The sequence below is a fragment of the Benincasa hispida genome, chromosome 1 (genome assembly GCF_009727055.1).
Source record: "Benincasa hispida cultivar B227 chromosome 1, ASM972705v1, whole genome shotgun sequence".
Taxonomy (NCBI): Eukaryota; Viridiplantae; Streptophyta; class Magnoliopsida; order Cucurbitales; family Cucurbitaceae; genus Benincasa; species Benincasa hispida.
Genome location: NC_052349.1, coordinates 9,998,624 through 10,014,098, shown reverse-complemented (window position 1 = coordinate 10,014,098; position 15,475 = coordinate 9,998,624). Strand labels below are relative to the sequence as shown.

General features: G+C 38.5%; 2 protein-coding genes across 4 annotated transcripts; one reads left to right on the top strand and one right to left on the bottom strand.

The window, feature by feature from the left end:
• The first annotated feature begins 543 nt into the window (after nt 1–543).
• Nucleotides 544–12,210, top strand: LOC120086168 (putative uncharacterized protein DDB_G0270496). Of its 3 annotated transcripts, none has more exons than XM_039042677.1 (15): nt 544–940; nt 1,013–1,073; nt 7,781–7,924; nt 8,002–8,201; nt 8,647–8,719; nt 8,860–8,934; nt 9,028–9,138; nt 9,233–9,275; nt 9,846–9,939; nt 10,947–11,049; nt 11,130–11,225; nt 11,316–11,345; nt 11,430–11,532; nt 11,698–11,782; nt 11,877–12,210. In XM_039042677.1, the coding sequence occupies exons 3-15, from the start codon at nt 7,835–7,837 to the stop codon at nt 12,007–12,009; spliced, it is 1,236 nt and encodes a 411-aa protein (XP_038898605.1). In that variant the 5' UTR covers nt 544–940; nt 1,013–1,073; nt 7,781–7,834; the 3' UTR covers nt 12,010–12,210. The 3 variants fall into 3 exon arrangements, with proteins under 3 accessions (XP_038898605.1, XP_038898621.1, XP_038898614.1); XM_039042693.1 differs by having other exon boundaries at nt 7,753–7,924; XM_039042686.1 differs by having other exon boundaries at nt 4,430–7,924.
• Nucleotides 12,211–13,131: 921 nt separating this feature from the next.
• LOC120086725 lies at nt 13,132–15,272 on the bottom strand. Its single transcript, XM_039043537.1, has 2 exons — nt 14,985–15,272; nt 13,132–13,589 (listed from the first exon to the last, which is right to left on the bottom strand). The coding sequence occupies exons 1-2, from the start codon at nt 15,201–15,203 to the stop codon at nt 13,515–13,517; spliced, it is 294 nt and encodes a 97-aa protein (XP_038899465.1). The 5' UTR covers nt 15,204–15,272; the 3' UTR covers nt 13,132–13,514.
• Between the last annotated feature and the right edge of the window lie 203 nt (nt 15,273–15,475).

Below are 15,475 nucleotides of genomic sequence, written 5' to 3'. Positions count from 1 at the left end.
TTTGTAAAACTTGAAATTCCTTTTTGAGCGCTTGAAAATGGGCACGTTTGACTTGAATTGTACCTTGATACTTCTTCTTCATGGAATCCCATATGCTCTTCGATGTATCTTTATTTAGAATGGTTTCTAAGATTGAGCGATCCAAAACTTTAAATAAATAATTTTTTTGCCTTCAAATCTTTTAGCTTTTGATCATCAATATTCTTCTTTTGTGCATCTACGAGAACCACATCTTCTACTACTACAAAAATTCTGTTTTCTATCAAACACCAATACTCCTTCGAATGTAGAAAATTTTCCATGAGCATTGCCTAATGATCATAATGGTCATCAAATTTTGGAACTGTTGATTGCACAAAGGAACTTGAACCCTCCATGTTCTTATAGATTCAACTAAGTTTAATCGAAGGCTATGGTGGCTATGGTACCATCGTATGTTTTTCGTCTATTTCATATATATATATAGTTCGTAACCAACACCTTAACTTTGAATGAACTTTGTTTCTCTCATATTTTCCCCAACTCCGTTATACAAAGTATATATAATAGGATAGCAGTCGAGCTAATCAATTAAGTATATATAAGCCCTACCACAGTCTCTCTCATCCTCTCTCCCTCTTAAACGTGAAGCTCCCGCCCCGCTCTTCAGTTTCGTTTTCCAGCCGCAGAAGACCCGTTCACCTGTCCAGTCCTTTCTCTCCGGCGACTGTTCTTACTCCCCGACAGCGCGCAGTTCGCAACAGCAAGCATCCGAGCGGCTTGTTCTCCCCCTCCCGCGACTGTTCGTCGTTCACCTCAGTGTAGCGGCGCGACTTCTCCCTTCCCGGCGACGTATCTGGCGAATTGACTCTCAGAGGCGTGTTTTCTGGCATCTGTGACGATTTTCTGCGGCATACACGTTTTCGGCAAGTATAGCGACGTTTTACTTCGTCTCGACAAGGTTTGACATTTACCCGCACTCAATCGACTTTAGTTTTGTGTTACTCACTCCCTAACGACTTCAAATATACAGGATTAAGCTTATTGGAACTCCAAATAGGAAGCATTTGACGCCGTTTGGCTGCTTTCAGTAGGTAACTATTCGTTCTAAACTCTTTCGAACTCAATTTTAGGTGTTTTAGAATTGTCCCTAACACTTGGGGGCTCTTGTTTGTTGACTTTGAGTAGTTTCGGACGAATTCGAACACTTCTTAGTAAAGTTTTGAACCCATTTGGTGAGTTTCAGTGGGTAACAACACACGTTAAACCTTTTCGATTTTGTTTTAAATACTGTAAATTAGTTTACAACTCTTGCGAGCTCTCTATTTGTAATTCGAGACTGATTCGGAGTATTTGAATTATGGTTTAAGGTTTTTTTGGATGAGTATATTCATTCTAAACATTCTTTGGATTGTGAATAAGGTTTCAAATTGAGTTCTAACTTGGGAACCTTGTTTTTATTGTTTTAGATTAGATATTTTTGTTGGGTTCACTGGTTTGGTACATTTGTTTTGCCTCCTATTAGTTGGGTTTAGTGTTGTGAACTTCTTGTTATTTTTCTTTAAGTTCAGGTCAGAAATTAATCTTGTTTTGATCCAAGTTGTCGTTAGCAGTTTAATTTAGTTGCATGTTCCCTTTAAGTTTGGATCATATCAATTATTTCAGGTGGTTTGTTTAATGTTTTGAAGTTTTGAAATTTTTAGTCTTGTACGTTTAGGTTCTTCGAACAAAGATTAGAATGGTAGTTTGTGTAATTGTCTTGATGTTGAGCCTAGGATTAAGTAGGTATGAGGGTTTGGTAATGTTCCTAGTTCATTACAGTTGGTATCAGGACCTACTAGGTTGTTTAGTTAGTGCTAATGGTCTTTCTCAGCTTCTCTCTATCACTAAGTATGTGAACTTATAATTTTGCTTTAATGTTCGATTTGACTGGATTGATTGCCTCCCATGATTATGCTTGACTTGCTCGTTTGCTAGTAGCCATAGGATGCTCCTATAGTTAGCTAGATAGTTTGTGTCTATCTTGTGCATGTCGTTGTTGTTGGTTAGTAGTGTACAATGCTACCATAGTTGACTAGATAGCATGTGTTGAAAATAGGGTTTTTACCCTAGGAGTATTTTTGTATTATCTCTCACCTTAGGGCTCTCTACTGTCTATTTATTCACCCTGTTCTCTTGTATTCAGTGTATCAATTAAGAATAATAAGAAAAGATCTGTATCGTGGTTTTTCTCCCTGTTCTAGGGTTTCCACATAAACTGTGTGTTGGTTTCTCTCCTTTATTATTTTCATCATGGTATCAGATCAAGGGGACGAAACCCTAGCCATTATGGAAGAGAACCATCCATAGTCGCCTTCAGCTGGTGAATCTTCGAGTTTTGATATGAAAATTGCTATTTGGGCTGCGGTAAAGGAGTGTTTTCAAGCTGCCTTACCGGAATTAATTTATGCCGTCCAGTTGACAGTCAACAAAGCCGCTGTCAATGGAGACCGCACACGGACAGATCTGAAGAATACGCAAACAGAGCCGATTTGCCTCGTCTCGCGCCGCCGTCGACTGATCTGGCTCAGATCAGGTACGGTTGCAGCAACCCCTCAGACCCACCGCGAGGCAGATTAAGATCTGGCTCTGATCGGGGACGTCTGCATCTGCAGTAACCCTTCGGCAGACAGAGTCTCTTCGACAGCTCCAATCGTGCCTTCGACCTGCAGATACTCGACGAACAGGCTGGGCTTCTGATGCGCCTAGGGCTTCAGACCTTCAACAGCTTCCGATCGTGCCTAGGGCTTCGGCTTCGACCTGCAAAAACTCGACCGCGTCGGTGTACCTAGGGTTTTCGCGTCAGATCCGGCGAACCCACTCGTTCGGCAAGGAGAACAGGACCTCTTCGATTCTACCCTAGGTGCATCTGACTAGCGGCAGCCCGCAGCCACCTCGAGCAACACAACCGACCGGGATCCTCGTACCTACCGGCGACCATCTTCCTGCCGGCGACATGTGGTCAGTCAATCTAAAGTGGCAAGCCTCAGTTTCCAGCTGCTCGTAGTTCGGTTCATTACTCCGACGATGTAAGACAACGGTTGGCCTCTCTGCACCAGCAGATTTCAGATCTTGATACAATGCTTGGCACAAATCCCCAACAACCTATTTGTCTAGAGAATCCGGTAAACTTGTTCTCTATTTTGTCCAATACAACTTACTTAACTGGTTCAATGGGCAATTCTGCAGGAATTCTGGTCGGAGAAAAACTAAATGGGGAGAATTATTTCTCATGGTCCTAGTCGATTAGAATGGCCCTAGAAGGAAGGCATAAATTCAGGTATCTGACAGGAGAAATTCCGCAACCTATCCCAGGTGATCCTCAAGGAAGAATCTGGAAAGGGGAGGATTCTCTGTTACGGTCTGTTCTTATCAACAGTATGGAGCCCCAGATTGGCCGACCTTTACTGTATGCAGCAATCACCAGAAATATTTGGGAGGTAGTCATGGACTTGTACTCGAAATGACAGAACGCATCCTGGTTGTACACGTTACACAAACAGGTCCATGAATGCAAGCAAGGGACCATGGACGTTACTTCCTACTTCAATAAACTATCAGTGTTTTGGCAAGAGATGGATTTGTGTTGGGAGATTGTCTGGAATTGTGCACAAGATAGGGCGCAGTATTTGAAACTTGAAGAGGCAAATCGGATTTGTGTGTTTTTGGCTGGATTGAACCCAAAAAATTTGACAATGTTCGAAGTACCATATTGGGTCAACGACCTACCCCATCTCTCAGAGAGGTGTGTTCAGAGATTCGACTAGAAGAAGACCGATCACAGGCTATGAACAATCTTGTGATAGCCTCTATTGATGCATCAGCCTTTGTTTCAAAGGCGTCCAATTCCGACAGTGATAAAAAGCCCACACCTGTCTATGAGTATTATAAGAAGTCGTGACATACGAAGGATCAATGTTGGAAGTTGCACGGCAGACCTCCAAACAGTAAGAAACGACAGTCACATGACAGATTAAACTCCGGGCGTGCTTTTGTAAGTGATTCTGTTACTTAGAATACACAGCATCAGTCCTCAACCAATAGTAAGACCAATTTGAATGCTGTCGAGGTGAGTGTCATTGCTCAATCAGGTACATTCCCATCTTTTGGTCTTATTAGCATTAATGGCAAGAAACCCTGGATCGTAGATTCAGGGGCCACAGATCATCTCACTAGTTCTTCAGAGTTGTTTGTTTTTTACTGTCCAAGTGTCGGGAATGAACGTATCAGAATTGCAGACGGGTCTTTTGCCTCGGTTGCAGGGAAAGGGAATACCTCCCCGTTTGATGGTTTTGTATTACGTGATACACTTCATGTGCCTAAAATCTCATATAATCTTTTATCGGTCAGTAAAATTACAAGAGATCTAAACTGTAAGGCTATTTTCTCACCAGATTCTGTTGTGTTTCAGGATCAGAAGTCGGGGATGACGATTGACATTGCCCGGCACGATAGTGGGCTCTACTTCCTTTTTTACGATGCTTCTTCTAGGGAGGATCACAACACTGGTTTTATGTCTTTAAAGTTTTCTACTTCTGAAAATGACTTTATGTTATGACATTATCGTTTAGGACATCCGAACTTTCAGTATATGAAATATTTATTTTCGCATTTATTCCGCAATATTAATATAGCGTCTCTAAATTGTGATGTATGCATTTGTGCCAAACAAAGCCGTATTTTGTTTCATTCTCAACCTTATAAGCCATTCAGTCCCTTCTCCCTCATTCATAGTGATGTCTGGGGACCATCACCAACTACTACCTCTACTGGTAAATGTTGGTTCGTCACCTTCATAGACGACCATACACACCTTACTTGGGTGTTCTTACTTGCCGATAAGTCAGAGGTGTTTTCTACCTTTAAACAATTTTATACCATGGTTGAAATCCAGTTCCATGCCAAAATTGGGATTTTGAGGAGTGATAATGGACGAGAGTTCTTTAACTACTCTTTCCATGACTTTCTTGTGTCTAAGGGAATTGTCCACCAGAACTCGTGTGCTTATACTCCCCAACAAAATGGAGTAACCAAGCGTAAAAATCGCCATCTGGTGGAGGTTGCCCGGTCTTTAATGTTGTCTGCCACTCTTCCGTCCTACTTGTGGGGGGATGCCATTCTTACAGCGGCTCACCTCATCAATCGTATGCCTTCTCGTTTTCATGACTTTCATAATCCCTTGGACCTTTTCAAAGAATCCTTTCAAACTACTCGCCTGATTTCTGATGTACCCCTCCATGTCTTCGGCTGTGTCGCGTTTGTCCACTCCCATGGCCCAAATCGTACAAAATTCCACCCTTGTGCTCAAAAATGTGTTTTTGTTGGGTACCCTCTTCACCAACGTGGGTATAAATGCTATCATCCGTCCTCTCGAAAATTCTTTGTCTCCATGGACATTACTTTCATTGAAGACCAGCCTTTCTTCCCCGTTAGTCATCTTCAGGGGGAGAACCTAAGTGAAGAGCCTAACTGGTCCACCTATGATATTCCCTTAGGGGATTCCACCTTGATTCCTTCTACTAGTTTTGAAAAAGTTTGTCCTGTCCTCCCTATCAACTAGATTCCTTGGATAACCTACTATAGGAAGAATCGTAGAAAGGAAGAATTGCCACCTATTGATTAGCCGGCTCCGGTCCAGGAATCAGACCTTGCATCTAGTTCAGGTACGTGTATTCCTGAAACTAATGATGTTGATATATGTATGGAGACTGACAAGTGCAAGGAAGAAAAGGATGAAGGAGGTGGAGGTGGCAATACTGAATATGTGACAGATGAAGAAACAGCTAAGAGTGATAATAGTAAAGGGAAAAGCCCTGCTGTTGACAAGGAAGTGGAAGATACTACTGAAAGTCTTGATTTACAGGTGACCAGTCATGCTGAGAAACCAAAAGAGGTGAAAAATCATGATGCCTCTCTCGATCTTCCAATAGCACTAAGGAAAGGTACTCGTTCATGCGTAAAGTATTCTATGCACAGCTACATGACATGTAATAATTTGTCTCCTGAATTTAAAGCTTTTACTACAAGCTTGGACGGTCCCAAGCAGTATTCGTGAAGCAATGGAGAACTCTGAATGGAAAATGGCTGTTATGGAAGAAATGAGGACGCTTGAGAAAAATGGCACATGGGAACAGGTGCCTTTACCTGAAGAGGCACAAGACAGTTGGATGCAAATGGGTATTCACTGTAAAATACAAATCAGATGGGACAATTGATCGATATAAGGCCAGACTTGTTGCTAAAGGTTTCACCCAGACTTACGGAGTTGATTACTCTGAAACGTTCTCTCCCATAGCCAAACTCAATACTATTCGGGTTTTGTTGTCAATTGCTGTAAACAAAGATTGGCCACTGCATCAGTTGGACGTTAAAAATGCGTTTTTTAATAGAGAACTTGAAGAGGAAGTCTATATGAGCCCGCCTCTAGGATTCGAGAGTCAGTTCAAGCACAGAGTTTTACAGACTGAAAAAATCCTCATATGGACTGAAACAGTCCCCAAGGGCTTGGTTTGATAGGTTCACCACATTTGTTAAAGCACAGGGGTACAACCAAGGGCATTCAGATCATACACTATTTACGAAACGGTCTGACTCCGGGAAGATTGCCGTCCTCATAGTGTATGTCGATGATATTGTTCTGTCCGGCGATGATGAGAATGAAATTATGAGGCTTAAAACGAGAATGGCCAGAGAATTTGAAATTAAAGACCTTGGTAAGCTGAGATACTTTCTGGGAATGGAGGTGGCTCGATCAAGAGAAGGTATTTCAGTGTCGCAAAGGAAATATACACTTGACTTGCTCAAAGAAACAGGCATGACTGGTTGTAAACCTGCTGACACACCTGTGGAGTATAATGCAAAACTTGGTGTTACAAACAACGGAGTTCCTGTTAGTAAGAAAAAGGTACTAGAGGTTGGTTGGGAAGTTGATCTACCTGTCCCATACAAGTAAGGGTCTAATGTTCAGGAAGTCTGGGAAAAGGACTATTGAAGCCTACATAGATTCTGATTGGGCAGGCTCTGTCATTGATAGAAAGTCGACCTCTGGATATTGCACCTTTGTCTGGGGTAACCTTGTCACCTGGCGAAGTAAGAAACAGGGAGTGGTGGCTAGGAGTAGTGCTGAAGCTGAGTACAGTGCAATAAGTTTAGGGATATGTGAAGAAATCTAGTTAAATAAGGTGTTGACTGATCTTTACTAAGACAGGGATCTTCCAATGAAGTTGTTTTGTGATAATAAAGCTACAATAAGCATCGCAAATAACCCAGTTCAGCATGACAGAACCAAACATGTAGAGATCGACAGACACTTCATTAAAGAAAGACTGGATAATGGGAGCATTTGTATCCCCTGTATCCCTTCTAATCAACAAGTGGCAGATGTTCTCACCAAGGGGCTACTGAGACCTAATTTTGATTGTTGTCTTAGCAAGTTGGGTCTTATTGATATTTATGCACCAACTTGAGGAGGAGTGTTGAAAATAGGGTTTTTACCCTAGGGGTATTTTTGTAATTGTCTCTATTTATTCACCTTGTTCTCTTGTATTCAGTGTATCAATTAAGAATAATAAGAAGAGATCTGTATCGTGGTTTTTCTCCCTGTTTGTCTTGTGCTTGTTGCGTGCTAGTAGGATTAGGATTCTACCTTAGAATTAGGTTAGTGTCCTTGAACTTTAGTTTGCCAGTGAGTTGGTTGAGTGACTGTGCCCCTTGAACACATGTCTCTTCTTTCAGCTTCCATTTGATAGGCTTGTTTGTTTAGGCTTAACAAATTAATAAGTTGGTCCAACAAGTCATCTGGACTTCATCCCATAATATGGGGTCGGCATCAAAAAGGGAGAGAAAATCACAAGCAACTGATAGTGGGTCTGAAGATTATGAAGACATGGATGATTTTGAACTTCCTGTAAGTCGGTATTTTTTTAATATAGTCATTTATTTTCTTCAAACTCTATAGCTTCTCTAATTGAGCTTTATAACTAGGTTGGGGAAGAGGAATACTTTAGTGACGAAAATGACAATTCAGAGAATGGAGAAGAAATGGAAGAGGATGAGGAAGAAGAAGCTGAAGACGATGAGGATGAAGAACAATTAGAAGAGGAAGATGGAGGGGAGGAGGACCGTAAAGATGCCGAGATTGAGGAACTTGAGAAAGAATATATGGATCTTCGTCACCAGGAGCAGTAAGAAATCATTAAATTCTTTTCATTGCTGCCTTTTACACTTAAGTCACTGTTTGTTTTCAGGAATTATTCATACAATAGAGAAGATTACGAATGGAGTGTGAATTTTTGTCCTAATTATCTTTCTCTCTCTTCTCTTTCAGACTTCAAAGTTTCTTCGATGTTGGGCTTTTAAAGTCCACACTTAAGTTTCTTTCATAAATCATCTTTTTCATCTAAATTAATTATAACGGGAACAATTGATAAAGATTTGACTGTGTTTATTGTAGAGTTCTAATCTCTTTTATTCTCAGAAACTACATGTAATTCTATTTTTTTTGCATTTTCAAATTTTGATGTGTTCTATATAATTTTATTTTTGGTGCATTTCAATTATTTTTGTATATTCTTTCCTTTTTTCGATGAATGCCTGGTTTCTTACCAAAAAAAAAAATGTTTGATTCAGAGACATTTTGAAGAATTTGAAGCAACATAAGGATGAAGATTTTCTTAAAGGTCAAGCCGTAAAGAATCAAAGGGTATATCAATGCTTCCATTTTATGATCTACCAAATAGGTTCAAGTATATGTGCAATGGAATATAATTGGCGAAGTTCCAGTGTTCTTACCGTTTGTTGGAAAATCTAAGATTCTCATAATGTTCCTTCTTATGGTTTTAGGCTTTGTGGGACAAAAGTCTTGAGCTTAGATTTTTGCTTCAGAAGGCATTCTCCAACTCAAATAGATTGCCAAAGGTCTCTTGGTAGCAAACTATCATTTCTTGAAATCCGCTTGCCATATTTTCAAGTGAAAATATTTAGTTCTAAATAGTATATGTTTGTCTGCAGGAGCCAATTAAGTCCTCATTTTGTGAATTAGACAAGGGTGTTGAGGTGGCATATTCAGATTTGATTACATCATCAAAGAACACTTTGAATTCTTTATGGGAACTGCAAGAGGTTTGATTTTTCATAAAACATTGTTCCTTCTATTCATGATCATGATGCCATGGCTGTTACCTCTTCTATTAATTCTGGTACTCTGTTTTGACAGGCTTTACTTGAAAATAATAAGCATATCGTTCAAGCCACCGATGGTATGGAAATTTTCATCTCTGTGTCTTTCAGTACTAGGAAGACTTCTTTTTTGAGAAAATTTGATTTATTGAACTTTTATTGAGAAGAAAAGAAAGAATACAAGGGTAGTAAGTAAATTTTATCATGCACATTATAGTTATTAGCCCATTGAGATAGAGGAGTGAGCATTAACTTCGATGGGATAGTTGGGTTTGCTTACTGTGTATTCCTTTCACAAACAGGAGTTTGGACTATTCTTAAGGCAGTGGGCTTGTTAAGTCAATTATGCACAGCAAATCTTTTTTTTGGAAGTTGTGCTGGGCATGATCATCATTTCATAATATTATGATTTACGTATTGCTAGTACCAACATGAACCCATGAGATACTTCTCGAATTTATGCACTTAAGAAAAATTGTTTTCCTCATGGACCTGTGAGATACCTCACGAGCTTTTTCTTCTTGTACTATTGATACTGAATGTGTTTGTTGCATGTGTGGACCAATAGTTATAATTGGTGCATGCGTTAACACTGACTGAGCTTTTCTCTCTTTTTTTTGGACACTTCGATCCTTCTATTGGCCATCCAGGAGGAACTGCAAAGCTTTTGGAGTCTTCCAGAATCTCAAATACTCAAAATGAAAATGATGAAGATTGGTTCCGAGTTGCTCAGATGCATCAGAGGTGCTCCCTTTTTTTTTTTTTTTTTTTAAAAAAGCACCATTATGGTCAACTCTCATTCACCTTTTTTTTTTTTTCTTTCTGAAAATTAGTATAGTTTGAATCTTTTTAGCCAGTTTAGACTAATCAAACAATCACTTTCCTTGAAGAAAGGATTAGGCTGCATGGGGGCTTAGTTTTCCACGGGTAGATAGTCATAGTTTGATAAGTTAGAAAACGGTGGTCTAAACCAAGAGTGTGCAAGTCGAGCATTATATGTTGAATCGTTGATATATGCATTTATGCGGCACAGAAGCAGCCTCTGTATTTGCTGTTTTTGCCGTTGACTTAATGTTAAAAATGGGCTGGGGTGTGTGTTGTGTTCTGGTTTGTTGGAGTTCCTCTTCCATCCGCTTTTTAGAGAGAAGGGCCATTTTTTTGTGATTTGTTAGGGTGTGTGCTTTGATGTGGGATATTTGGGGGGAGAGGAATAATGGATTGTTGAGAGTATGGACAGGGATCTTAGCGAGATTTCATGTTTTTCTTTGGGCTTTGGTATTGAAACTTTTTTATAATTATTTGCTAGGTAACATCTTACTTGGTTAAAAACCTTTCTTTAGAGGGGTACTTTTGTGGGCTTGTTTTTTTTTTGTCTTTGCATTCTTGTATTCTTTCATTTTTTTCCTCGATAGTTGTTGATTCTATCCAAAAAAAGAAATGTTAAATATGGGCTTAAAAAAAATTGGTTCTCCTTTCTTCAACTTTCTTGATGAAGCATGCCCTCTCTCTCCCCAACAACAATTGTAGACGAGCATAGATATAGGACTAACCTAATGATGAAAACATGAATAGATATATGTCCAATTGATAATAATGGAGATGGGGATCTATATAGTGATTGTCATCAATTCTCTTTATGACGGTGTATGAAGATGTTAAATGATAGTTATAAATGAATATTTCCGGAGGATTTGTGTAGCTTCTAGGAAATGGATGTTGAAGAAGAAGCTACATGTGTTGGTATGTTGCAGGATAGGGGCTTTCAGGGACAAGTCAATTGACAAATGGCATAGGAAAACACAAGTCACAACAGGTGCTGCAGCTATTAAAGGCAAATTGCAGGCCTTCAATCAGGTTAGCTCTTTGCTTATTTCCCCGCTTGCTTGGTTTGTGTGAGAAATGGCTGTGCTAACTTATTCTGTTGATGGTAACAGAATATCAGCGAACAGGTAGCTGCATATATGAGAGATCCAAGTAGGATGCTTAATCAAATGCAGCTTAGGAGATCAACTGTACACGTATTTGGAATGGTAACAATGAGCAAATCCTTGTCCTTCAGTATTCCACTTTCTTTCTCTGAATGCTAATGCTGTTAATGCTATTATGCATGGCAATGACAGGTTCTTGACGATAGCAAGAGCAAGGGGCAGGTAAATACTGTCTTTATCTTTATTTCTTTCGATATTCCTTGGAAATTTTAATGTTTTCTCATTAACGACTCTTATTATGGTTAGGAAGCACAAGCTGAAGGAGGTGATGCTGAACTTCTGGACGACTCTGAATTCTATCAGCAATTGTTGAAGGAGTTCTTTGAGACAATTGATCCAAATTCATCTGGTAAAGATTTTCTCTCATCATAAAATGTTAGTTAATAAGAACTTTTAAGAAAGCAAAAGAAAATTACTATGAAAAATAATTATAATGCTTTATTTGAGAATGGAGATGATAGATGTTGGGGTGGGATGATGATAGTTAAGGATGTTTGTGTGAATATGTAAACAGAGACAGCGTTTTATGCATTGAAAAAGTTGCAAACAAAGAAGAGAAAGATAGTCGATCGGCGAGCCTCGAAGAGTCGGAAGATAAGGTGAGATTTAGATCATTTGTAATGATATGTTTTCTGGATTTCAGTGTTTTGATTGTTTGTGTGAAGATTGATTTGATTTGATCACTTCTTGTAGATACACTATCCACGAAAAGATAGTGAACTTCATGACTCCTATGCCTGTGGATCTTCACCAAGCCACTCCCAAACTAGTCAACAACATCTTTGGTTTGAAACTCCACAAGTCAACTACGACCACAGCCGTTTAGTACATCTATTTGTATTTCGCCCCCACTTTTTTGGATTTTTTGTCATTTTACTTGTTTGTTTATCGAGCTCCTTCGGTCTTTACACCACCATTTCAAGGTTCTTGAGTTATTGCAACTTTAATCTTAATGCGTTCCTTGAATTGGACAGTTTTGTTTACGTGTTGAAATATCAATTATACACCTATTTTGCCTATTTGTTTACCTTTTTTTATATTAGGTTTGCCTATGCATCTGGGTATTCAATGGGGTTGCGACATTCATAATAATCACTTGATTAATCTCCCTAATAATTATTGGATTCAAGTAGATTACAATTTAATGACTCAAATCGAGATCATCATGGGACAAGACGGAGATGGCTTTGTTATTCCTTATTTCAATCTTCAACTGTGTGAAAAACAGCGGGAGATTTGTGATTTGTGAGGATAGAGTTCGTCGTAGAAAAATTCTGCATTTCATTTTTTAATAATTTTAAATTAATTATTAACCAAATAAAAGTTTTTATATTAAATAAATTTCTAATACATCCTTATTCAAAGAAAATATTGTAAAACTTCTTAATAAAAATAATTATGTTTCTAAAAGTTATGATTTACATATTACAACATTACAACATTCGGGATTTAAGAAATAGAAAAGATTTAATATTAAACCATTCACATCTTAGAAATGTATTAAAGTAAGATTAAAAAAATTAGAAATGGACTAATGGTTGAAGCTATGATTTTTGTGTGATGTATATATGTGTGTGTGTTTTATGGTTTTTGTGTTATATTTATCGAGGTGGGGACAAGAATTTAATCCCCTAGCCAATGGGCAGAAAATTGTCCTTCCCCCATTTCTCCTTCAATTGAGACTTTAAAAGTCATGCCTCGTGGCATTGAACAATTTTCTAACTATTTTTTTTATGTAAATAAATAACATATTTATATAGAGTAGCACTGCTCAAGTCAATCGAGGCTAATACGTTACTATAAGACATTGTAATAATTATCTTTTACAAAAAAAAAAAAAAAATGATTTACGGATATGTCCAAAAATGGGTCATCGTCTATAATTTAGAAAGAGGATCTTGTTTGCATGACCAAGAAGAAAAAGGAAAGAAAAACAAAGATGAACAAATCAGCAAAGAGAATTTTAACTAAATAAATAAAGAAATTGTGCCTTTAAGAAGGTTGTGGACATCTATAAGTAAGCAGTCAAGTAAAATAAGGACAATATGGAATGACTTTCTAAGCCCTTGAGCCCTTAATCAGTGATCTGATTTCATTGCTACACAACAAAATAACTAAGGGTGTTGATAAAGGGGGAAAAAAGGAATCTAATCCTTCGTGACTTTCACCATTGAAGAAAGTGCAGAGTCTGTGCTATGGAGAGACTTTAGTTGACTCGTGTTGGTGAGTATATGCATTCCTGAAAGTGAAAGTGAAAGTGAAAGTGAAAGTGAAGATGTTCGCAGTTATCCACAGAATAAAATAACACAAGCTGCCATACACAATCATTCATCATTCATCTTGTGCCCTTCGACGAATCCCCAATCCACTCCTGATACTGGCCCCTACTTCCATCATATCTTCCACCTGTTCCAATACACCCCAAAACCAAAAACTAGTAATCAAATCATTCATTTCAGCAGCCACTTCTGGATAAGTATATTTCTTTTCTTTCATCAAGATCATATCACTTCTTGAGAAATTCTGTGCCCATTGAAATCACTTTTGCAAACCCATGATTTTGTAAGTGACAACAGTGGCTTCATTTGTTCATCCATAAGAACAAGAAAAAAGGGACGATTGCTAATCACAAACCAAAGTTCACAGAATGGTGACATCAAGATCCTATTTCTATACCATTAGCCTGTCATAACCATGAATGTTGCCTACCTTGTTGATCATGGACTATATGAAATAGCATCCCTCTTAATATGTTCGAAATTACCTCTGCCTATAAGAAAGAAAATACAGATCCTTCATACTCCTCAACAATGGATAATTTTCAGTCATTCGTATTAACCGGAAACATTAGCTGTTGCTTTTGCATTGAGCTAACAGAAGGCTTCAACGCAATGATGTAAATCTGACTTTTAACTGTAAGTATGCATGTATTCTAGGCGTCAGAATTGAGTTTGACACCAATTTTATGGAAAAAAGTTTAAATTCTCACCGAAAGCCTCAAACCTTTACTTTAAGGGTCCTCTTGAAAGCTACAAAGCCTCAACTTGTATGTGGTTTCCAAGTGTACCAAACTTTAGGCTAAATTTTAGATTATACTCCTCAACTTTGTCTTTTTTTTTTTTTTTTTTTTAAAAAAAAAAAAAAAAAAAAAAAAAAAAAAAAAAAAAAAAAACCTTATTCTCTCAAAAGTTGTAATACAACCTTTGAACTTTCGTAAAGATTTCAAAATTATCCTTAGATAGAAAAACCATTAAATGGTGGACAATAAGTCTGAATCTTAGACTTAATTCACCCAAGAGTCTTATTCACTGCCTATCATTCCACGTCGACTTTCTTTGAAACATATGAAAACTATATGAAAAATTTATGCATAAATCAACTACTCGAAATCATGTGAAGAAATACCTAAATTGAACTAAGAAGGTTCTCGAACTTAACCAACACAACAAGCCAGTGAAAAAAACTGCTGAAGATAAACAACAACATGGCTAATATCAGCAACAAATAATCTAACACGATCTAAGATACTAATAGCCACATAAATACTTTTCCATCCCCAGCTCCATTTCAGTATTCGATTCAACAAAGTTGGAAGTTCAAATTAAACATTAACTAACTTTGCTGCCAAAAACTCAGAATTGCATTTCTCCTGAAAATTAGCTAAATTCACAGCATACTGACAAATCAAAACCAGACTAATCAAAGTCGCCCAATTAACCTCTAACCTAATCCAGAATGGGAGAGAGGGAGGAAGAAGAGATGCGACTGGTAGATACAGAGTAGAAAAGAAGCGAAGTGAACCTTGTGGATGCCAGAGGCCTTGAGGGAAGCGATGGCAGACGAGGCGCCGGCCCCGACGAAAAGCGAAGCAACGGCGAAGGCCTTAAGGGGCATGATCCTGGAATTGCCGATAAATCCTCGCCGGAAAGAGGCGATACCCCAACCGAACTGCGTGGCACCGGCCAAAGCCCACCACCAGTGGGCGTTGCTACCACCGTTGCTGCCTCCGATCTCCTCCATCTCTCTTTCTCTGCTTTCTTCCCCATTCAGTCGCCGTCACCGTACCCGTGTAGGAGGTAGGCCATCGTTAATGGGCCTGGGCCTAAATATTTCTATGCCGGGGCTACACTCTTTTGGGCTTAAACTTCAAATTGAGCCCAAATTCTCCGCTTACTATTCTCTGCCCTCTGGTATTATCCGAAAGTTTAGTCATATATGTGTTAAAACGACTCTAGAAATGTTTAATACGTTTTTTAATTTTTAAGTTTGTATATAAGGATGTATTCAAAAAT

What these genes read in the sequence shown, in the direction of transcription:
- LOC120086168 (XM_039042677.1), top strand. Translation starts at nt 7,835, where the DNA reads ATGGGGTCGGCATCAAAAAGGGAGAGAAAATCACAAGCAACTGATAGT. An exon ending in TGGATGATTTTGAACTTCCT is followed by an intron (nt 7,925 to 8,001) that starts GTAAGTCGGTAT and finishes CTTTATAACTAG; the next exon opens with GTTGGGGAAGAGGAATACTT. An exon ending in AAGCCGTAAAGAATCAAAGG is followed by an intron (nt 8,720 to 8,859) that starts GTATATCAATGC and finishes TTATGGTTTTAG; the next exon opens with GCTTTGTGGGACAAAAGTCT.
- LOC120086725 (XM_039043537.1), bottom strand. Translation starts at nt 15,203, where the DNA reads ATGGAGGAGATCGGAGGCAGCAACGGTGGTAGCAACGCCCACTGGTGG. An exon ending in AGGCCTCTGGCATCCACAAG is followed by an intron (nt 13,590 to 14,984) that starts GTTCACTTCGCT and finishes GTATTGGAACAG; the next exon opens with GTGGAAGATATGATGGAAGT.